We start from the raw sequence: 20,593 nt of genomic DNA, 5'->3' as shown, positions 1-20,593 counted from the left end.
AGCTGCACATGACACTACGGTCACGTGACCGGACACTTTTCCAAATTTGGTCAAAACTATTTCCCTAGGGAAACAGCTTTACAAAAAAATACCCTCTGATGTCACTTTTGTCCATTCATTAGGGACTAGACGTATCTATTTTCTCGTCATCTGACGTATTCTGGCGAATCGCGACACGTACTGAGCATGTGGCATGTTATAATTGAGCAATAAAGCACACCCAGCGATGGTATACCACGAGATTTTGACCAGTTCACGACATATATGCACGAGCGATAACGAGTGCATATATGAAGTGAACTGGTCAAAATCGAGTGGTATACCTTCGCTGGGTGTGATTTATTGCTATTATATCATAACAGTATATTGAAATTCTGGCATGGAAAGTCAAAAAAGAATTTTGGCTCTTGCCGAGAGCTAGCGCGTGTGCCAGCCGTGGTATATCGCCAATATACCACGGTTCTTTTCGCGTCTCGACCAATCAGATCGCTGCATTTGCGCCATCAATATACTGGTATGATATAATAATAATTATATCATACCAGTATATTGATGGCGCAAATACAGCGATCTGATTGGTCGGAACGGAAAAAGAACCTTGGTATATTGGCGATATACCACGGCTGGCATATGCGCGAGCTCTCATCTTGAGCAAAAATCCGATTTTGACGTTCCACGCCATAATTTCAATATACTGTTATGATATAATAGCAATAAATCACACCCAGCAACGGTATACCACTCGATTTTGACCAGTTCACTCCATACATGCACTCGCTATCGTTCGTGCATATATGTCGTGAACTGGTCAAAATCTCGTGGTATACCATCGATGGGTGTGCTTTATTGCTTAAATAATAAACAGTCAAACTTTTCAGTTGCCCCGCGTCCATCATCCTGCTTCTGGCAACATTGTTTATGGTTTTGACCTTGTCAAACTTTTTATGACTCGCTGAGATGATTTCTCGTTTACAGATAGACCCTCTCTTTAAAAGTTATTAGTAGAACATGGGCTTGGCAAACTCTGTGCACGGCTCGTTGAATGCTATCTTTTATTGGAATCATTGGTGAGCGCCTGGTTTGACAGTGCCCTGGGACTTTTAATCGAATCACAAACATAGAACTTAGACATCAAACGGGGCAACCAGCTTAAGTATCTGAGCCGCCAACGTCGGATCTGACCGACCTTTACTCCTCGCAACCTCACGTCGTATGATATCAACTGATCTACGAATCGTCGCGTCCCATCTCGGATTCGGGCAACCTAATTTATCGCTAAATAATTTCATATCATCGCAATCTGTCATTGATTTTCTCGCTGTTTGAAAATTATTGGGCAGACCAATCAACCAACGAGCTTAGTTCTGTCGATGATTAAGCGCCCTCAACTATCCCTTACGTTTTTAAATGTATGTGTAAGGGTCGAATAATTGATAAAAGCGCTCTGTACAAATAAAACCTTATAAATAGAAAACCATCAAAATAAATCAAATCATTTCATGAGCTGCATTGTTGTTAGTCTAAATGATATATCACTATGTATGTATGTATGTATGTATGTATGTATGGTATTAATATGTATATATGTATGTATGTATGTAGTTATGGTATTAATTTTTTTCCAATAAACACACGTCGCTTTCAAATGCAAAATGACTTTAACATCTGAGCCTCGCAAGGTTTACTTAAAACTTCCTATTGTAATACTAAAAATATGATTAATAATGAGTGTATGTTAGACAGTATGACAGTCAGTCAGTCAGTCAGTCAGTCAGTCAGTCAGTCAGTCAGTCAGTATGTATGTATGTATGTATGTATGTATGTATGTATGTATGAATGTATGTATGTATGTATGTATGTATGTATGTATGTATGTATGTATGTATTATGTATGTATGTATGTATGTATGTATGTATGTATGTATGTATTGATGTATGTATGTATGTATGTATGTATGTATGTATGTATGTATGTATGTATGTATGTATGTATGTATGTATGTATGTATGTATGTATGTATGTATGTATGTATGTATGTATGTATGTATGTATGTATGTATGTATGTATGTATGTATGTATGTATGTATGTATGTATGTATGTATGTATGTATGTATGTATGTATGTATGTATGTATGTATGTATGTATGTATGTATGTATGTATGTATGAATGTATGTATGTATGAAGTATGTATGTATGTATGTATGTATGTATGTATGTATGTATGTATGTATGTATGTATGTATGTATGTATGTATGTATGTATGTATGTATGTATGTATGTATGTATGTATGTATGTATGTATGTATGTATGTATGTATGTATGTATGTATGTATGTATGTATGTATGTATGTATGTATGTATGTATGTATGTATGTATGTATGTATGTATGTATGTATGTATGTATGTATGTATGTATGTATGTATGTATGTATGTATGTATGTATGTATCACCGTCATGAGTACCATTCCGAAGGCAAGCAAGAAATCGTGATATTGCCCTTGCTATCATGTGTTATTCTTTTTATTACATCGATGAAAAACTTGTGTTTGAACGTATTCTTGAAATGGCGGCTAAAAAATGTTGTTTTTTGCATAATATAAATGACTAAATTTAGTAAAAGTGACTAGCAAATTTATATTACCGCTGAATTTCAAAAGGTAACAATAAGCTTCTATAGTATTTTGGGAACAAATCATTCAATTTGATGGTGACATACAAGAGCTAATATTCTGTTGAAATGTCCAAAAAAGTGAAAAGACGGTTTTTGTGTTTGGACAGCAGTGAAAACGCGCGGCATACACTTTGAACGTACAGATTATTCTGAGACATCGAACAACGGATATTTCAACTTAGTTTTAGAAATAGAATTCAAAAAGAACGGAGAGGAAGTATGCAAAAATAGGAAATGTATCAAAAGTTACAGAGTACGGCAATTTTATACATTGACAATAAAATAGCATAAATCATGGGAAGTCGTTCCATATGGTTTCCTAACTCGTTCAGAATATTGACTAACATACCATCTGGTCAGTGAATCGTTTCATTTCTGTACTTCAAAAATGATATTTCTATCTGTAGGTGATTCGATCGATGAGCAGAGCCTATAGGCTGAAAGCTCCGTCACTCGAAGGCGCTCTCCGCTCCGTCACTCGAAGGCGCTCTCTACGCTCCCCCCCTCTTACGTAAGCGGGTGAGCGTAGGGAGCGCTGACGAGCGAGGGGTCTTTCGGTCTAAGCAAGCACAAGCATCGAGTAATAAACTAAGAATGGACGCAAGCATGGAAGATCAAATATAATAACTCAAATACTAACTTGATCATAAACATAATTATAATCCTAATGTACTTTTCTATCCATTCATGGGAATCTCAAATCTTACAACGGTGGCCCTGACTGGAGATGCGAAAAGCTGAATGACTTTTAACAACTAGATCGATGTACAGATTTCGTCGTACAGAAAGACTTAAAAGTAACGGTATAACACAGAATATTTTCTTATCAATTAATTGCCGCCATACGTGTAAGATTTTGTGTATAGTAGTCAGTCCTGTTGCTAAGACGTCAATAAAGCTATTAAACGGCACAAAGCGTGGTCGTAAAGTCAGATACCTCGGTAACTGACAATAAAAAAAGATTACCGTAACGGTCACCGCACGTTTAGGTAGATGATTCACATTCAAGTATGGCAACATTTTATCACCGATGACGGCCATCCCCCCCCCAAAAAAAAATCCCAAAACACCGAAACAGTTTGCAATTGGAAGAAGAAAATCAACCAAGGCGTTATAATATCAACTTATCTTAGACACAAATAAATTACCCAAAGGCATCTTTAAACTGTTGATATGTTGTTAAAAATCGAAATCTAATCTGAGTGGTGATACGTTTTCACTGGAGCGTACAAGACTTCTCTTGCACCACAAACCTATTCAAAGTCTTTGCATAAAATATCCCATACTTGAAAAGCAGCATGCATGTTTAACCGATTGATAATGAAACTACTCAAAAAGCGAGGCTGATAGGGAGGTAGGGGAGGCATTTTTAAACTCAAAGAGTTGCATTCCGGCTGTGTTTAAGAGGACTCTATCGAATAATTTGGTTCATCATAGATTTTACGAATCAATCTGAGCATTCTCTCAATGAAAAACCCGAATTCTTGGTTGTAGTAATAATCTTTACGTCAACCGAATCGTTCTCAAGTTTTTGAGCCCCGCGCTACAAAGGCCAGCTGCTGAATGTCCCTGCTGTTTACACTTGTTGACCTGTATGTGTGTCCAACTCACGGCAAAGCTGCGCATGCGACACTTCAAAATTTTCTGTACCGTTATGCAAATAAGCTATATTTTTGCCAGACTTTTGTCGACTGTCATCTCAGACCCGTGTCTAAGTCGGTATCCTGAGGACACTGTTCGCAGCTTACGATAGAAATTATGCGTCTCTCTATCGTGATTGGTCTCGCATTTTTAGGCTGTGTTGTCGCTGATGGGCCCGTGGTTGAGATTACCTCAGGACGGGTGTCCGGCACAACTGTTGAATTCTCCCACCCTGACGTCGCCATTGAACGGACTGTCAACATCTTCAGAGGGATACCCTATGCCGAGCCACCGGTAGGCGAGCTCAGATTTCAACCGCCACAAAGTAAAACTGCCTGGGAAGGCGTTTACCATGCTACGGAGTTTCGCCCCATTTGCCCTCAGCCTGTGTACAGTTTGCTGCCTGGATCTGAACCGCAGAGCGAGGACTGTTTATTTTTAAATGTTTACGCACCGCAAACACAGGTAAGGACAATTGCCTTCACTATATTTTTGAGCTTCAGCTAAATCACCCTTCAAACAGTAGTAAATATACAAGAATGGCACAAAACACTATTCAATGGTACGTTAATCTTGTATAAAGTGTGGCATACGTAGCAAAGAAAAACTGCAAAGTACAACAGTTACTTAAACTGGTACACAGAGGCCGTAGGTCATAGAAATTGCTAAAAGTCAACCATGACCAGTTTTCCCATAGGCAGTCGAGAAACTATGGGTTTTCCTTCGCAGGCGCGACGGAAAACCAATAGCCTGTGTACAGTTTGCTGCCTGGGTCTGAACCGCAGAGCGAGGACTGTTCATTTTTGAATGTTTACGCACCGCAAACACAGGTAAGGCTATTCCCTTCACTATATTTGTGAGCTTCAGCTAAATCACCCTTCAAACAGTAGTAAATGTACAAGATGTCACACTTTATGCAAGACCGCTGTTGGATAGTGTTCTGTGAAAAGAAGAACGGCAAGGTACAAGAGACACTTAGAGTAGCATAAAGAGCACTATGGATGGGGAATTAAAAAAGTCCTCAGACTTTTTCAAATACCCCACTAACAAACTCACAATGTGTTCAAGTTCCCCCTCCTGACTTGCTTTTATTTTGAAGTCCCCCCTAAAAGGAAGACAAAATATGGTCGATATAGAGCTTTGTTCAAAAATATCAAATCATAATACTTGGGCGTCTATTGGGCAAACTGTTAACAATTTCACCTAAAAAACAAGCTATAGGTTTGTATGTGTGTGATCATGATAATGTACTTTGCTTGGATTGGCAGGTAAGAAGTCCATGTGTGTACAAAAATTGATTTTTTGATTTCATCGATTTACTTTTCACGGTAGTCTATGAGAAAACTATGAACGTGTATTTTCCAATATGAAACTAGCAATATCTGTTCATCTATAGAGGTTTAATAACTGATATAAATGTACTTCATTAGCACGGGATGTTTGCAAGTGCACATGACAAGAAATGTATTTTTTGAATCTTGCTGAAAATGTTGATCTAGCATACATTCACTATTATACATAAGTTACTGTATCTCCCAAATTGTTATTGGAAGGGTAAGTTGAAACTTTTAGTCATTAAAGTGGACAGTTTTGCACAACATGGGGGTTGGATAAATAGAGATCATGAGAACCTAAATCTTTTGTGTCAAGTTGGCTGCTTGGATCATCAATAAATTGTTTAATATACCCTAAAACTTGCGCCCGAAGGGCGCGCCGAATATGGAAATGACAGGACATGAAAGTGCCCGAAGGTATTTGAAAAGGAATTTGGTATTCAATAAATTTTCAAGTCCCCTATTGTAATGCTAATTTCTTCAGACCAACCTGGCATGTTGTAAATTTTTAGAAGCCCCCTCCCGGAATCCCCCATCCCTTCTCCAGAGGTGTTTGTGAATGCAGCCGAAGTCATAGAAATTATTAATAATAAAAATAAACCACAATTTTGCCAATTTTGATAGTGTTCCTTCGTAGCCACGAGGAGATAACGTTTCTCTTGCTATTGAAATCTGTCTCTTTTTCCCTCGCTCGCACCTTCCTGTCTGTCTGTCAGTCTGTCCCGTTCTGTCTGTCTCTTTATTTCTGTCTCCATGTCTCTCCCTAGTCCGGATCTCTGCCTGTGATGGTGTGGATTCACGGCGGTGGGTTTATCACGGGATCTGGTTCATCGTACGACAGTTTGCCATTGTCAGCAATCGGGAACGTCATCGTGGTAACCATAAATTACAGGCTGGGTGCACTTGGGTTCTTTCTCACAGGCGAGTCTACGTTTCCAACGTTACACGCGTCTTACATGCAGGTAGTTTGCACGAATGCAAGTATCGTACATAAGGGTAGAGATTGGAACTGATATGATATTAGATTAAAACTAACAGTAAACAATGGGTTGTGCTTTTTGAAAAATGAACGTAATATATAACTTGACTGACGAAAGAATTGGCGAGTTGTAGTCACTCTTTTGAGGTAGCATTTATTGCCAATGACGCATGCACGGTACATGTGACAGTTGTTATTTATTGCATACGCGTACAATTTGATAGGCAAATATAGTCAGCAGATATTTATTTTATCATGGCAACATTATCATCATACTGCAGGTGACGAGCACGCCGCTGGTAACTACGGGCTGCTCGACCAGATCGCAGCATTACAATGGGTACAGGACAATATAGCAGGTACGACTCGCAAAACACCAACTATGTACTGAATATTAGTCAATCAGTACGGAAAACTGTTCGTCAAGTAAAAAGATCACTATTTTGTCACAGACAGTTTTCACAGATACGCTTTATGTATGATTTTGAGGTGCCTGGAACACATAACGAAAACACTTCTTGTTGTTTTGGTATTTCAGTCTAAGTTACGGTCGTATGTGTTCTGGTATCGTTTTAGCAATGAAAATTCAATATATAAAATTTAATGTCATGAATTTATAAAATAATGAATGAATGAATGAATAATGAATGAATGAATGAATAAATGAATGAATGAATGAATTTATAAAATAATGAATGAATGAATGAATAATGAATGAATGAATGAATAAATGACTCAAGATAATTGACTAACGGATTAATGAATTCATGAATTAATTTATCTAATAATCGTATCATTCTCGATAAATATATCGCAGTCATACGACCCTTCACTAAATAACAAATTTTTGCAGATGTTATGCAAACACGTACAAGAAATTCAGAATGTTTACATTGTATTGACAATACTAGTGTTTATCTTTTATTATCTACATCGATAGCATTCGGGGGAGATGCAAACGCAGTGACAATATTTGGTGAAAGCGCCGGGGCCATCAGCGTGGATCTCTTGCTGTTTTCGCCACTGTCGGAGGGACTCTTCCACAGAGCAATTATGCAGGTAAGCTCGAACGCCTAAATTTTTCAGGATTGATTTGTTTTCCATTACACTTTAAAATGATGACAGCATTGTCAGCTTTATGTCTTCCTTCCTTCCTACCTATCTACCTACCAACCTACCAACCTAACTACCTACCTACATACATGCATGCATTACCTACCTAATTACCGACCTAGTTACCTACGTACGTACCCACCTACCTACCTACCTACCTGCCTACCTACCTACTGCCTTCTTACCTATCTGCCTTCGTACCTACCTACCTACCTAGCTAGCTATCTACCTATCTATCTACCTACCTATATATCTAAAGCGCTTTTAAAGTAATTCAGAGTAAGATTAAAGAATTATTACAGATAAGAATAATCATCATCATTTGTTGATTGTTCATCTTATCAAACCTATGTAGTCTATTCAAATCTTTGCTTAACCTTGAATATCATTTTTGTATAATTACTAGACATAATTGAACAAGGCTTAAAGGTTTAAGTCATTTGCCATTTGAAACACTACGTATATGAAGGAGGAGGTCTACACAAAATTTAAAACAAATTTAGAAATCAGAAAAATACCATCGGGTAATTTATTTCTCTACTACCAAAATTTTCTTGGTGACTCCGAATTTTTATTATCGATTTTGAAAGAGAATAGTTGAAAGTTTCCTTGAGGAAAATTTGAGCAAAAGCTGAAGTCTTTTACTCTCGAGGCACAAACCACTCTAGGTGTAAAATGTCCGCACAATTAATATTCCAAACTGTCTCGCACGATCTGTTTGCAGAGTGGAACAGCTACAATACCGAGTGTACCTCAAACGGATACGGCCTTACAAAACAAGATCGCCCACGGTCTCGGCAAAGTGCTGGGATGCGAGAAGGAAACATCGGAGGAACTTGTCATGTGTCTCCGTACCGTGCAAGCCGAAGACTTCAATGATCCAAGCAACCCAGCTACGGTGATTAAATCATGAATAATTTAAATTCCGTTTTATAATGCGTGTATATACATATATATATATATAATATATATATATATATATATATATATATATATATATATATATATATATATATATATATATATATATATATATATATATATATATATATATATATATATCTGTGTGTGTGTAAGAGAGAGAGAGAGAGTTTATTAGAATGCACCAAGGGGACACAAATTTGGACTGTCAAACTATTACAAATCTTTCCTGATATACCAATTGTAGGTGTTCATTTTAAAACTCTTGGTGCAAGAAAACTTTTTATCGGCTAAGTTTTTCGAAATTCGAAAATTTTATTTTTCTCCATAGAGGTAACACAGGGATGGCGGCCATTTTGAATTTTAAATATCGGTAGATCTTGAGTAATTTGTTTCTCTAGTACCAAACGTTGTACGGTGACCCCCTATTTTTATTCTAGATTTTGAAAGAGAATGGTTGGAAGATTCATCAAGGAAAGTTTGAGCAAACGTTTAAGTCTTTGACTTTCGAGGCGCGAACTACAGTGTATTGCCTCCACCGTTTCTTTCCTTTGCAGAATATAATATCAGATGCCATCGGAGAGCAGCTGGAGGAGGGGGTATTTTCTGCCTTTGTTGACGGGACTGTCTTGCCAGAAAACCCCAAAGACGTCGTTGCCGAAGGGCGCTTTTCCCGAACGGGTATTGACATATTGATGGGTGCAAATGCTGACGAGGGTACGTTCATGCTGGCGGATCTATTACCTCACACGGTGAACCAGACTGAACCTACAGTGAGCAAATCTCAATTCGAGGAGTACTTACCATATTTCCTCTTCAGTCCTGCGAAAAGGAGCCCTGCAGCACACGACGCCGTCAAGCTAATGTACGTGGACTGGGCGACAGAGGACTCTGATGATGCTAACTACGCCGAAGCTGTGTCTCAGATGATTGGTGATCAAATGTTTGTTTGCCCGACGGATTTATCAGCCCGGGCGTACAGCGAGGCAGGTAGTAAAGTCTATAGGTATTTCTTGACCCATGTACCGGCTACGTCAGTCTGGCCTATGCCTTGGATGGGTGCAGCCCATGGCGAAGATATCCAGTTTGTGTTTGGTTATCACTTCCTAAACCTTATAATCATGCCACGGGGAGAGATAAACATGACACTTCAGATAATGAAATATTGGACAAATTTTGCGAAAACAGGGTATGTGCATACGTATATGCTCAAGCAATCAATCATACATTTGAGACAGACAGACAGATGATTTATCCCAACACTGAGATCGCGATCATAACACGTTTTTGTCACATGACATGAATTTGTGAGAAGTTTATGGTTTTTTATCTCACAAAGTCTTACTATATTTACAGCAATTGAGTTACATGTAAATTAGATATGGATGAACTTTAAGAAAAGCCAATAAGTGAGCTTAGGTATGAGTATACAGCACAATAATTATGAAAAGTGTCTATTTTGTACCTGTTTTGACGGGTCTCCCAAAGTCTTACTCTCATCGAATTCTAAATTCCACTTACAGCATAAGCAACTCATCGTTTATGGTGCTCTTTCCAGTTGCAATCGTGCAAAAAAAACTAAAAAACCGCGAACGACACCAACCGACCAGATACTCTTTCACAAAACTAGTTCCTTGGACATTACTACAAGGAACTAGTACCTTCTGACGTCAGTGTCCTCGACGCGATGCGCTGTAGTGGAACTTAGAAGGCATGAGCCTTAATCAGGTCCCTGCCTTGTGATTGTCCTTGCAACTAACTGAGCTCATGTCCTGTTAATCATCCTTCTTATGATTGCTTTCAGTAATCCAAACCTACCTTCCAACGATGAAACCCAGGATGAAGACTGGGCCTTGTTTACAGTTCCCGGATTAGCGTACAAAGACTGGTCAGTCGACATGGAAACCAAGTATGGGCACAAAACCAGAGAATGTGCATTCTGGAACGATTATATTCCAAGCCTGATCAAACGAACAGGTACGATAACATTTACAATTTCTTCTAATAAAACTCGTTCGCATTGATCTCAAAATTGTTTGAAAAATGTTGCTTCAATGAATATACCACATAGTATAACGTCTTCAATAACGGAAAACCGTGCCGTCGGACTCTCAGATTGTTGCGATTTGATTCCACTGCCAGCAAAAACTTCTCTCCAGATGACAAAACGCACTTCTTTGTTCTCTTCCTACTGTACAAACCCCGCAATTCTCTCTCCTGGAACCATAGTTTTCTGCTTTCACCACATTGGCAAAAAAACAAATCCTTCTTCCTACATGTCTGATTTGCCATTTGCCCATTGAACAAAGAGAGAAGAAACCGTACGATGAAAATTGCCTGCCCGCACTTCGTCAGCCATCTTGTACTGGTTAAAAAGCGTCAATATGTCAGTAAACGATGCTTATACACACCTTTTTTTGCATACACATTTTGTGGCTCCCCATTAGGTATTATCAGCACCAGTCGTGCAGTTACATCTCCTGCAAGCAGAGCATTGTGCCTAGCTTTCGCGAAAACACAAAATTCACACGTCACATATGTCATATGAGTACATGTCATCATTATGCATATTATCTCCTCTCTTTCAGAAAACTGTAATGAGTGCACGAGTGCCGGCCATGACATCAAGCCCTCCGTGAAAGTTGTCGGTTTCTTTACGCTAATCCTTTACAAACTCCTCAATTTCGCATTTTATTAAAACTAATTTTCGCGTGCGCGCGTAAAATCAGTATTAGCACAGCAGTGCAATACCATAAAATATTATGTCATAACTTTGTGAACACTCATAACCGGGACTACCTTTGTTTGTAAACAAAGAGTATCTTATACCAAACCGAAAATTGTCGTCTGCAACTTTTACTACTTCACAAGAGAACATTTCATATGATTCGGCACAGATAATTTTAGAGTATAGCCATGACAAAGCTTACAATACATTTATATCAAAGAGAGACAATCACAGTTGTGAAAGTACTGATACGTTATACAGTATTAACCGCATTGTTATCTCGTCTTTCTTTCTCTCGTATGCGTGATTACGCCAGCTCCAATGGGCTCCGGCTCTTCCGAGATATAATAACAGTTCAACCGTGTCTTCTTTGTTGCACATATTTCTACCGTGTAAAGTATTTAGCATATACTCTGTAATATATGAATGAGTAGGTATTTGCTGTTCTTTCACGCCCTCATTTTAATCGAAAAATCTTGAAGTTCAGTGAGCCATGATCTGCAAATACCCAAACCTTTGCACTGTAAACACGTAATAAATAACTTACCTAATCAGAACTACTATGGGAGTGGCTTAAGTACGCAATCAGAATTCAATGAAATCATTGTACACGAAAGCTGATAACAAAAGCGGGAATTCATCATTCTGCCAAATCATTCTGCCAAATTTTAGACGTGAAAACACGTCGTACTGCCTATATAATTTATTGTGTTTGCGTTTCCGTATTAACATAATAACATAACCCGTTGGTGAAACAATGCAAGCGCGAAGTGATCGGAGTATTTTTCAGTCGGGCTTGCGGTGTATTCTGCTGTCCTAAGACTCGCAAGGCGCCCGTTCAGGGACGGCTGCAGAATGATACACCGCAAGCCCTCGTGCAAATACCTCAAGTACATCGCACTGGCACTGTCTCTCCTGGCGTTTCTTTGATATTATTCTATATTAGTGTAAGTAAAGGTCAAATCAATGATAACGGTGCTCTGCATACAAATAAAGCCTTATAAATAGACACCCGTGAAAATAAATCACATTTTTTCATGACGTGCTTTGTTGTAAGTGTGAATAATATATGTATGTAAGGTAAGTGTGTAGGTATATCGTTCGGTATAAGGCGGAAAGCGTCAGTTAATGCAAAACTTGTCAAAGCGGTAAAAGCGATATTACTGGCGAAGTGATACTTTGTGTCCTTAGGCGAGGGCGCACTAATTTTGAATCTTAAAAGACCTTGAAATTATGAAGTCACCAATTCGCAAAACAGTGAATTTACCTCGACAGGGAACAGATAAACATTGGAGGCCGCGCTACATGTATGTCTAACTGTCGGGCTGGCATATATATAGCGTTTTTGTCGAAAGGGTTTTGTTCACTAATAGTTGTCATCCACTGAACCACTGAACGAAGCAACCAGAGTACGAATAAGTAGTTAAGGTCACGCCGGTTTGGTGTCGCTGTTGGTACAAGCTACTTTGTCTCGTGTCTTTGTTTTGTTGCTGCCGAAGACCCGAAGAAATCGTTTCGGGAAAACTAATAGGCGAGTCGGTGGAATATTCGCACAGGGATGCGACATCGGGAGCAAAGTACACATATTTTATTTATTTACCGTTATTCAAAGAGGGTGGTCTGATTTACAAACTGTTCGTAATTTACATCAGAGCCTCAGAAATATACATCATCACTAGAAAATAATCTGTCCTTCGTTAAATACATATGACACAGAATTGGTACAGTTGGTAAAAATTAATCTAAGAAGTAATCTTCACACTTAAATTTAGTAATTTAACAAAATCCAAGCAGTCGTTTTTTGAAAAGCGGCGCATTTTCAACAATTCTTTATATAAGTGGGAAGATCGTTCCATATTACAGTAGCACGGTAAATGAAAGTTCTTTGTCCAGCAGATGTCTTAAAAGAAGGTGCATATAAATTATTGTTACTTGAGCTTCATGTGTTGAAATTGCTCATGTCTGCGACATAGCGGAACTGGTCTAAATAACCGGGTGCAAGACCATTGGGGATTCTAAATGTCATTACAGCGACAAAAAATCTATACGAAAGTCAGTGGATAGCCAATTTAGACGTAAAAAGAGAACTCGGGAAGACACAGATAAATCAACACCTAGAATGACCCCAGCAGCTCTTTTTTGAAGCTTAAAAATTCTTAGAAGATTGGTCTTTGTTGTTGTGTCCAATAATCAAATACAGACAGAAAAGTGGCGTTGTAAACCATAAGAAGAACGTTAAGTGAAGTCAAAGTGCGCAGCTTTCGCAAGACATCAATTTTAGATGACAATTTCTTACATAAGGTGTCAATATGAGTGTCCCAACTTAGTATACTGTACATATTCAAGGGTGTACCATACGCCAAACAACCGGTTGGTGGCCTGCGATTTCAACCACCCCAGACCGACGTTCGGTGGGATGGCGTGTATAGTAGGACAACTACTTGCGAATCAGCTTGTATTAAAGCTGGCGTATATGTAGCCTTTTTTGTCGAATAGATTTGGGTTATTAACTAGGTCACAAGGAAAGGCCAGCAAAAGGTCACTTCGCTCGCCCTGTCTGTATTTTTCATCTAGTGAACGAAGCAAGCAGACTACAAACTTTTTAAGTAGTTAAGGTCACGCCGGTTTCATGTCGTCGTTGGTACAAGCGACTTTTTTTTGATTAGAAATTGGAGCGCACACTGAAGAATTTCTTTAGTAGCAATTGCAAAAGGTTATTTAAAACGTTACGTTTAATATCCCATTCTCCGATAGTGACATGCATATTAAACCGACTGGTTATGAAACGACTCAAAAAGCAAGGCTGGTCGGGAGATGGGGAGAGGAATTACTGACTGAAAGAGTTGGATTCCGTCGGTGTTTTTACAGAATGATTTGGTTCTTTGTAGACTTTTCTTTTCTTTTCTTAAACGAGTCACTATTTACAAGGTATTAAAAACATGCGAGGAAAAGAAAATACATTACATCAGTCTAATTATTTCCTCAAACCTCTGTGAAAATGTTACATCCTCATTATTACTTCGTAAACTTTTTTCAATTTTCAATCGTAGTACCATTTCACTTTTTACAAGATTTTCTATGGAGATAGTAGATCCTGATGTCCAATACTTATGGATACTCCATTTACCTAACAAAATCAGAAGCTGTATACTATAGCAATCTATCTTGCTTGAAATATTTTTGAGAGGCTCCGTGAACACAATATTTTGTTCACAGACCTAAATATCAAAGTTGCATAATTTTGAAATAATTCCTGATATAAATTTCCAGCATTTTAAAGCTAGGTCACATTTAAATATCTATGCTCAATGGAGTCAATTTGCTTACAAATAGAACATTCCATAGTTTCTCTTTTCTTCCAATAATACAAGTACTTGTTGCATGGAATTAATCGATGCAAAAAATTCCACTGAAAATCTCGCAACTTAATTTATTTTGTGACACTTAACACATTGTTACAGATACTACGGCATCTGCTTTCAAAGTTCATTGCAACAATGTGTAATTTCTGTCTCCACTTGTTAAGTTTCGATGTTACCTGAATAGAATGCCGCTGTATTAGTTTATTGTAGAGTAACTTTCATGTTAATTTATGCACTGGAGTCCTATTCTCATTGATGAGAACACTGTAGCTATCGTTGGGAGGCATAACAACATAAAAACATTTTACTCGGTTAGCCCACTGGTAAGTCAGTGGTGTATTAGCTAACTTGTCACCTTTGTTGGCTAAATACCATGCATGTACAACGTTGACATAAAATCTTGGTAAAAAGGACAATATATTTTCTGGCAACGTGCGCCAAAAGTCATGTTGCTGTAAAATTGTTGACGTGTTATCTGATATGAAAGTGGAAGAGCTGACCAAGTTGTCCCCGAGGCTATCTTCCGCCCGGTGTAAAGCGTTGTATTCATTGCTTCGCTTCGATATAGTTTGTGTGAGATGTATGATAGCGTGTGTGCTAGCGCGAGTGCTTCACGAACTCTACGGCGAGTGGAGAGGGCGCAGTCAGAATTGTAACATCATTAGGTCGGCTATTGAACCAATCTTTTTTGAGATTGGGGATTTAGTCGAGCGCTTTGTCTGTTGTCCTCTGCGCTAGGTGATTGGGTGCCGTGCGTTGTGGGTTCGAGTCCCGGTTGATACCATCGTATTGCACCATTGCTACAAAATATTCGTTTTACCCACATTACTTGTTGAGCTTGGACCTGACACTTAACGTGTATGTGTCTTAGACCTCCAACACAGTAATCACTCACAAGAACAATTTTGAGATACGACGTTTTCTTCTGACAAAGCTGTCAACAAGGTCCTGAATGCGTGCACAAACATCCTCAGGCATTGCGATAACCGACGAAAGATACAGAATTTTAGAAACGGCCAATTTGAAAGCTTTCGTCAATAAAACCCTCCCGTAGAAGGTCAAATGCCTACGAGACCAAGACTTCAAAACATTCTCTAGGGCCTTCACTCTAGAATCCCAGTTTAACTGCTGACACAACTCCTCGTCGTATCCAAAATAAACTCCTAGAGTTTTTACTGGGTTAGTAGTCTATTGTATCTGTCTAACTATATCATGACTATTTTGAAGACAACCAAGCCACATGGCTTTTGTCTTTTTCTCACTTAGTCTCAGCCCACTAAGGCGATAAAACATATCCATGTAGACTTTATGAATCAATCTGAGCATTCTCTAAATGAAAACAACATGAGTTCTCGGCTGTAAAGATAATGTTTACGTCGCCCGAATTGTTCTCAAATTTGAGCCCCACCCTATAAACAACAGCTGACTTGTGAACAGTCATACGTTTACATTCACGGCGAACGCTCCCATTCGACACTTAAATATTTTCTGTACTGATATGCAAATAGGTTATATTTTGTCAGACTTGTGTCAACTGTCATCTCAGACCCGTATCTGAGTCGGTATCCCGTGGGCACTGTTCGCCGCTTGCAGGATAAATTATTATGTATATCCATATCGCAATTGGCCTCGCGTTTTATGGCTGCGTTGCCGCTGATGCCCCTGTGGTTGAGGTCACCTCAGGACGGGTAGCCGGCACAACTGTTGAATTCACCCACCCTGACGTCGCCACTCAACGTACGGTCAACATCTTCAGAGGGATACCATATGCCGAGCCACCGGTAGGCGAGCTCAGATTTCAACCGCCACAAAGTAAAACTGCCTGGGAAGGCGTTTACCATGCTACGGAGTTTCGCCCCATTGCATTCAGCCGATGTACAATTTGCTGCCTGAATCTGAACCGCAGAGCGAGGACTGTTTATTTTTAAATGTTTACGCACCGCAAACACAGGTAAGGACAATTCCTTCACTATATTTTTGAGCTTCAGCTAAATCACCCTTCAAACAGTAGTAAATGTACAAGAATGGCACAAAATACTATTCAATGGTACGGTGATCTCGTATAAAGTGTGGCATAAGTAGCAAAGAAGAACTGTAAAGTACAGCAGTTATTTAGAATGGCACACAGAGGCCGTTAGATCATATAAATTAATAAAAATTAACCATGAAAATTTTCCTTCTTAGGCGCGTACGTTATGGTACATTGACCCTTCTCTAGCGAGGAGATAACCTTTAAGCCTTTTACTTGCTACTGAAGTCTGTCTTTTTCCCATGCTTGCACCTGTCTATCTGTCTGTCTGTCTATCAGTCTGTTTACTTCTCTCTCCTTTTTTATTCTGTCTCTATGTATCTTTCTCTAGTCCGGATCTCTGCCTGTGATGGTGTGGATTCACGGCGGTGGATTCCTATGGGGGTCTGGTTCATCGTACGACAGTTTGCCATTGTCAGCAATCGGGAACGTCATCGTGGTAACCATAAATTACAGGTTGGGTGCACTGGGGTTCTTTCTCACAGGCGAGTCAAAGTTTCCACCGCTACATACATTGTTGCGCATATCAGGTAGCTTGCACGAGTGCAGTTACGTTGACAAGTGTAGAAAGTGGAATTTATCAGGCATTAACGTAAAAATTAAACAACAGGAGACAATGAGTTGTGTTTATTTTCGACATATGAAGTAATGTACAAATTCACTGAGCCAAGAATTTGCAATTTGCAGTCACTATTTTAACTCAGCATTTCTTGCGTATGACTCATACGCGGTATATGTGAAAATTATTATCTTTTTCATACGCGTACAATTTGATTGGTATATACAGTCAGCAGATACTTTTTTATTATGGCAACAATATCATCATACTGCAGGTGACGAGCACGCCACCGGTAACTATGGGCTACTTGACCAGATCGCAGCATTGCAATGGGTACAGGACAACATAGCAGGTATGATGACTCGCAAAACACCAACTATGTATTGTACTGAACAGTATAATATTAGCCAATCATTACGGAAAACTGTTCGTCAAGTAAAAGAATCACTATTTTGTCACAGAACAGATTTAATTGTTACGTTTTATTGGTAATTTTATGTTGCCAGGAACACGCAGCGACAACGTCTATTAGTCTTGGTGTTTAAATCTAAGTTACTGTCGTATGTTTTCAAGACTGCAAGACAAAGTCTTATGTATATGGAGGCATCTCTGTTGGATGATATGGTACCGAACAAAACATAGAAAAACGTAAAAATTCAATAAATAAAATTTATTAAAGAATTAATGAAATAATGAATTAATAAATCAACATAAGAAATTAATTAGTTAACGAATTATTTATTTAAATGATTGTCGCCCTCTCGGTAATTTTATCAAAGTCATAGTACCCTTCGTAAACATCAAAACGTTAACAGAATTCAAGCATACATATACAAGAAAATGAGATTATTTACATCGTCTTGACAATAATACTGTTTATCTTTATTATCCATCTCGATAGCATTCGGAGGAGATGTTAACAAAGTGACAATATTTGGTGAAAGCGCTGGGGCCATCAGCGTGGATCTCTTGCTGTTTTCGCCACTGGCGGAGGGACTCTTCCACAGGGCAATTATGCAGGTGAGCTTAAAAGTTGAACAATCAAAATTCTTCCGGGCCTTCAAGATCATGACAGCATTGTACATGAAAACCCAATAATTCAGATAAATTCATATTAATGAGTTGCCAGTATTATAGAATAATACACGTGAATTCACATGACTCACATGAATACAGGCTTGCTGAATACAAAAAGGATTCTTGACTGTATTCATCTGTATATGCACTCTTCAGCTAAAATACAGGCAATAATCCATGTTAATACAGTAAGTATCATAGGGTTTTTATGCAGTGTGTCAGTTTAATACAAACATACACACATAGATAGATAGATAGATAGATAGATAGATAGATAGATAGATAGATAGATAGATAGATAGATAGATAGATAGATACATAGATACATACATACATACATACATACATACATACATACATACATACATACATACATACATACATACATACATACATACATACATACATACATACATACATACATACATACATACATACATACATACATACATACATACATACATACATACATACATACATACATACATACATACGTACATACATACTGACATAATACATACTACATACTACATACATACATACATACATACATACATACATACATACATACATACATACAACATACATACATACAACATACATACATACATACATACATACATACATACATACATACATACATACATACATACATACATACATACATACATACATACATACATACATACATACATACATACATACATACATACATACATACATACATACATACATACATACATACATACATACATACATACATACATACATACATACATACATACATACATACATACATACATACATACAGGCACGCACAGACAGACACACAGATAGACACACAGACAGACATAGACAGACAGACAGACAGACAGACAGACAGACACACAGACAGACAGACAGACAGACAGACAGACAGTCAGACAGACATACCTACAGACATACTGACTTAATGACCCACATAATGACACACATAGTGACATGAATACATACACATACATACTGACATACATGCATTATTAATTATATCTTTTAAGTATTACATTCGGAAGTTTTAAATATGCCTTACAAGGCTCAGGTGTTAATGTCAGTTTGCATTTAAAAACGACGTATGTTATCATAATCAATGTATTTCAATCGATAAGGATGAATGTCATTTCTTACTTTTTGTCCTCTTTATGATGAAGACGGACACAAACATATCTTTAATATAACTTTCTGACCTACGAAAAATGGATTATTTCATTAAATTCTGAGGATGAATAGATTATTTTAAAATGTCATTGTAATCGGTTCCGTAAAAACGCGACAATGTCATGAAGGAAATGCACCAAGTATGAACTATTCTCCTTTTCATTCTCTATTCTCTCTGAGTAAAAGTATAAATTGCAATTATATGATTTCAAGATACATGATATTGTACGATGAATAACTGTATGAAACTATAAATTTATAAATTTATATACATGTACATGCATACAGAGGTATAGCTAATAGGTTTCTGGTTATATTAATTCATCTATCGGCATGTTCAAATGGGACTTTTGTAAGCGTAACAAGTCCGCTCATTGGGACTTTGTAAGCCCAATAAGTCCGCATAATGTTCCAAACTGTCTCGCACGATCCGATCTTCACAGAGTGGAACAGCTACAATGCCGAGTTTTCCTCTAACGGATAAGGCGTTACAAAACAGGATCGCCCATGGTCTCGGCAAAGTGGTTGGGTGCGAGGATAAAACGTCGGAAGAACTGGTCACATGTCTTCGTACTGTGCAAGCGGAAGACTTCATTGATCCAAGCAACCCAGCTACGGTGATGCATCATGAATCATTTTAATTCTAATATATATATATATATATATATATATATATATATATATATATATATATATATATATATATATATATATATATATATATAATATATTCATATATATTTCAAAAATGTTTTCTTTCGTTTTTCAAATTTATTTTGTCTTGTTTGCAATCGTTTCTTTTGTTTTTGTTTCGATATTTTTTGATTTAACATGAATTATTTTGAAAATTATTCACTTCAATTAATGTTTGACATAAAAGAAAACATAGTAATAATTTTGACGTACTTTTATCGGAGGCAGTCTCCGAGTACCATATTTGCAACACAATCAACTTGTATAACACGATCAACTCGTA

At 37.9% G+C, this 20,593-nt stretch overlaps 2 protein-coding genes across 3 annotated transcripts in view; both read left to right on the top strand.

Annotated features, from left to right (window-relative positions):
• Positions 1 to 4,280: 4,280 nt before the first annotated feature.
• LOC139129914 (cholinesterase-like) lies at positions 4,281 to 11,378 on the top strand. The gene is made up of 8 exons (XM_070695606.1): positions 4,281 to 4,786; positions 6,423 to 6,576; positions 6,916 to 6,993; positions 7,575 to 7,693; positions 8,472 to 8,645; positions 9,226 to 9,857; positions 10,473 to 10,645; positions 11,257 to 11,378. The coding sequence occupies exons 1-8, from the start codon at positions 4,439 to 4,441 to the stop codon at positions 11,364 to 11,366; spliced, it is 1,788 nt and encodes a 595-aa protein (XP_070551707.1). The 5' UTR covers positions 4,281 to 4,438; the 3' UTR covers positions 11,367 to 11,378.
• Positions 11,379 to 16,313: 4,935 nt separating this feature from the next.
• LOC139129915 (acetylcholinesterase-like) overlaps positions 16,314 to 20,593 on the top strand; it is a 43,285-nt gene continuing 39,005 nt past the window's right edge. Inside the window, exons 1-5 of one of the 2 annotated variants that reach the window (XR_011551719.1) lie at positions 16,314 to 16,709; positions 17,119 to 17,272; positions 17,621 to 17,698; positions 18,248 to 18,366; positions 20,061 to 20,234. Coding sequence is in view for 1 of the 2 variants with exons in the window: in XM_070695607.1 (XP_070551708.1) it covers positions 16,632 to 16,709; positions 17,119 to 17,272; positions 17,621 to 17,698; positions 18,248 to 18,366 (429 nt within the window). In the remaining variant the exon portion in view is untranslated. The remainder of the gene's footprint in view (positions 16,710 to 17,118; positions 17,273 to 17,620; positions 17,699 to 18,247; positions 18,367 to 20,060; positions 20,235 to 20,593) is intronic. The other variant, XM_070695607.1, reaches the window with a different exon arrangement.

Source organism: Ptychodera flava, chromosome 3 (genome assembly GCF_041260155.1).
Source record: "Ptychodera flava strain L36383 chromosome 3, AS_Pfla_20210202, whole genome shotgun sequence".
In the NCBI taxonomy this organism is placed as follows: Eukaryota; Metazoa; Hemichordata; class Enteropneusta; family Ptychoderidae; genus Ptychodera; species Ptychodera flava.
The sequence above is the reverse complement of the archived record's forward strand: the minus strand, read 5'-3'. Positions and strand labels throughout refer to the sequence as shown.

What these genes read in the sequence shown, in the direction of transcription:
- LOC139129914 (XM_070695606.1), top strand. Translation starts at nt 4,439, where the DNA reads ATGCGTCTCTCTATCGTGATTGGTCTCGCATTTTTAGGCTGTGTTGTC. An exon ending in ACTTGGGTTCTTTCTCACAG is followed by an intron (nt 6,577 to 6,915) that starts GCGAGTCTACGT and finishes ATCATACTGCAG; the next exon opens with GTGACGAGCACGCCGCTGGT. An exon ending in AAGCCTGATCAAACGAACAG is followed by an intron (nt 10,646 to 11,256) that starts GTACGATAACAT and finishes CCTCTCTTTCAG; the next exon opens with AAAACTGTAATGAGTGCACG.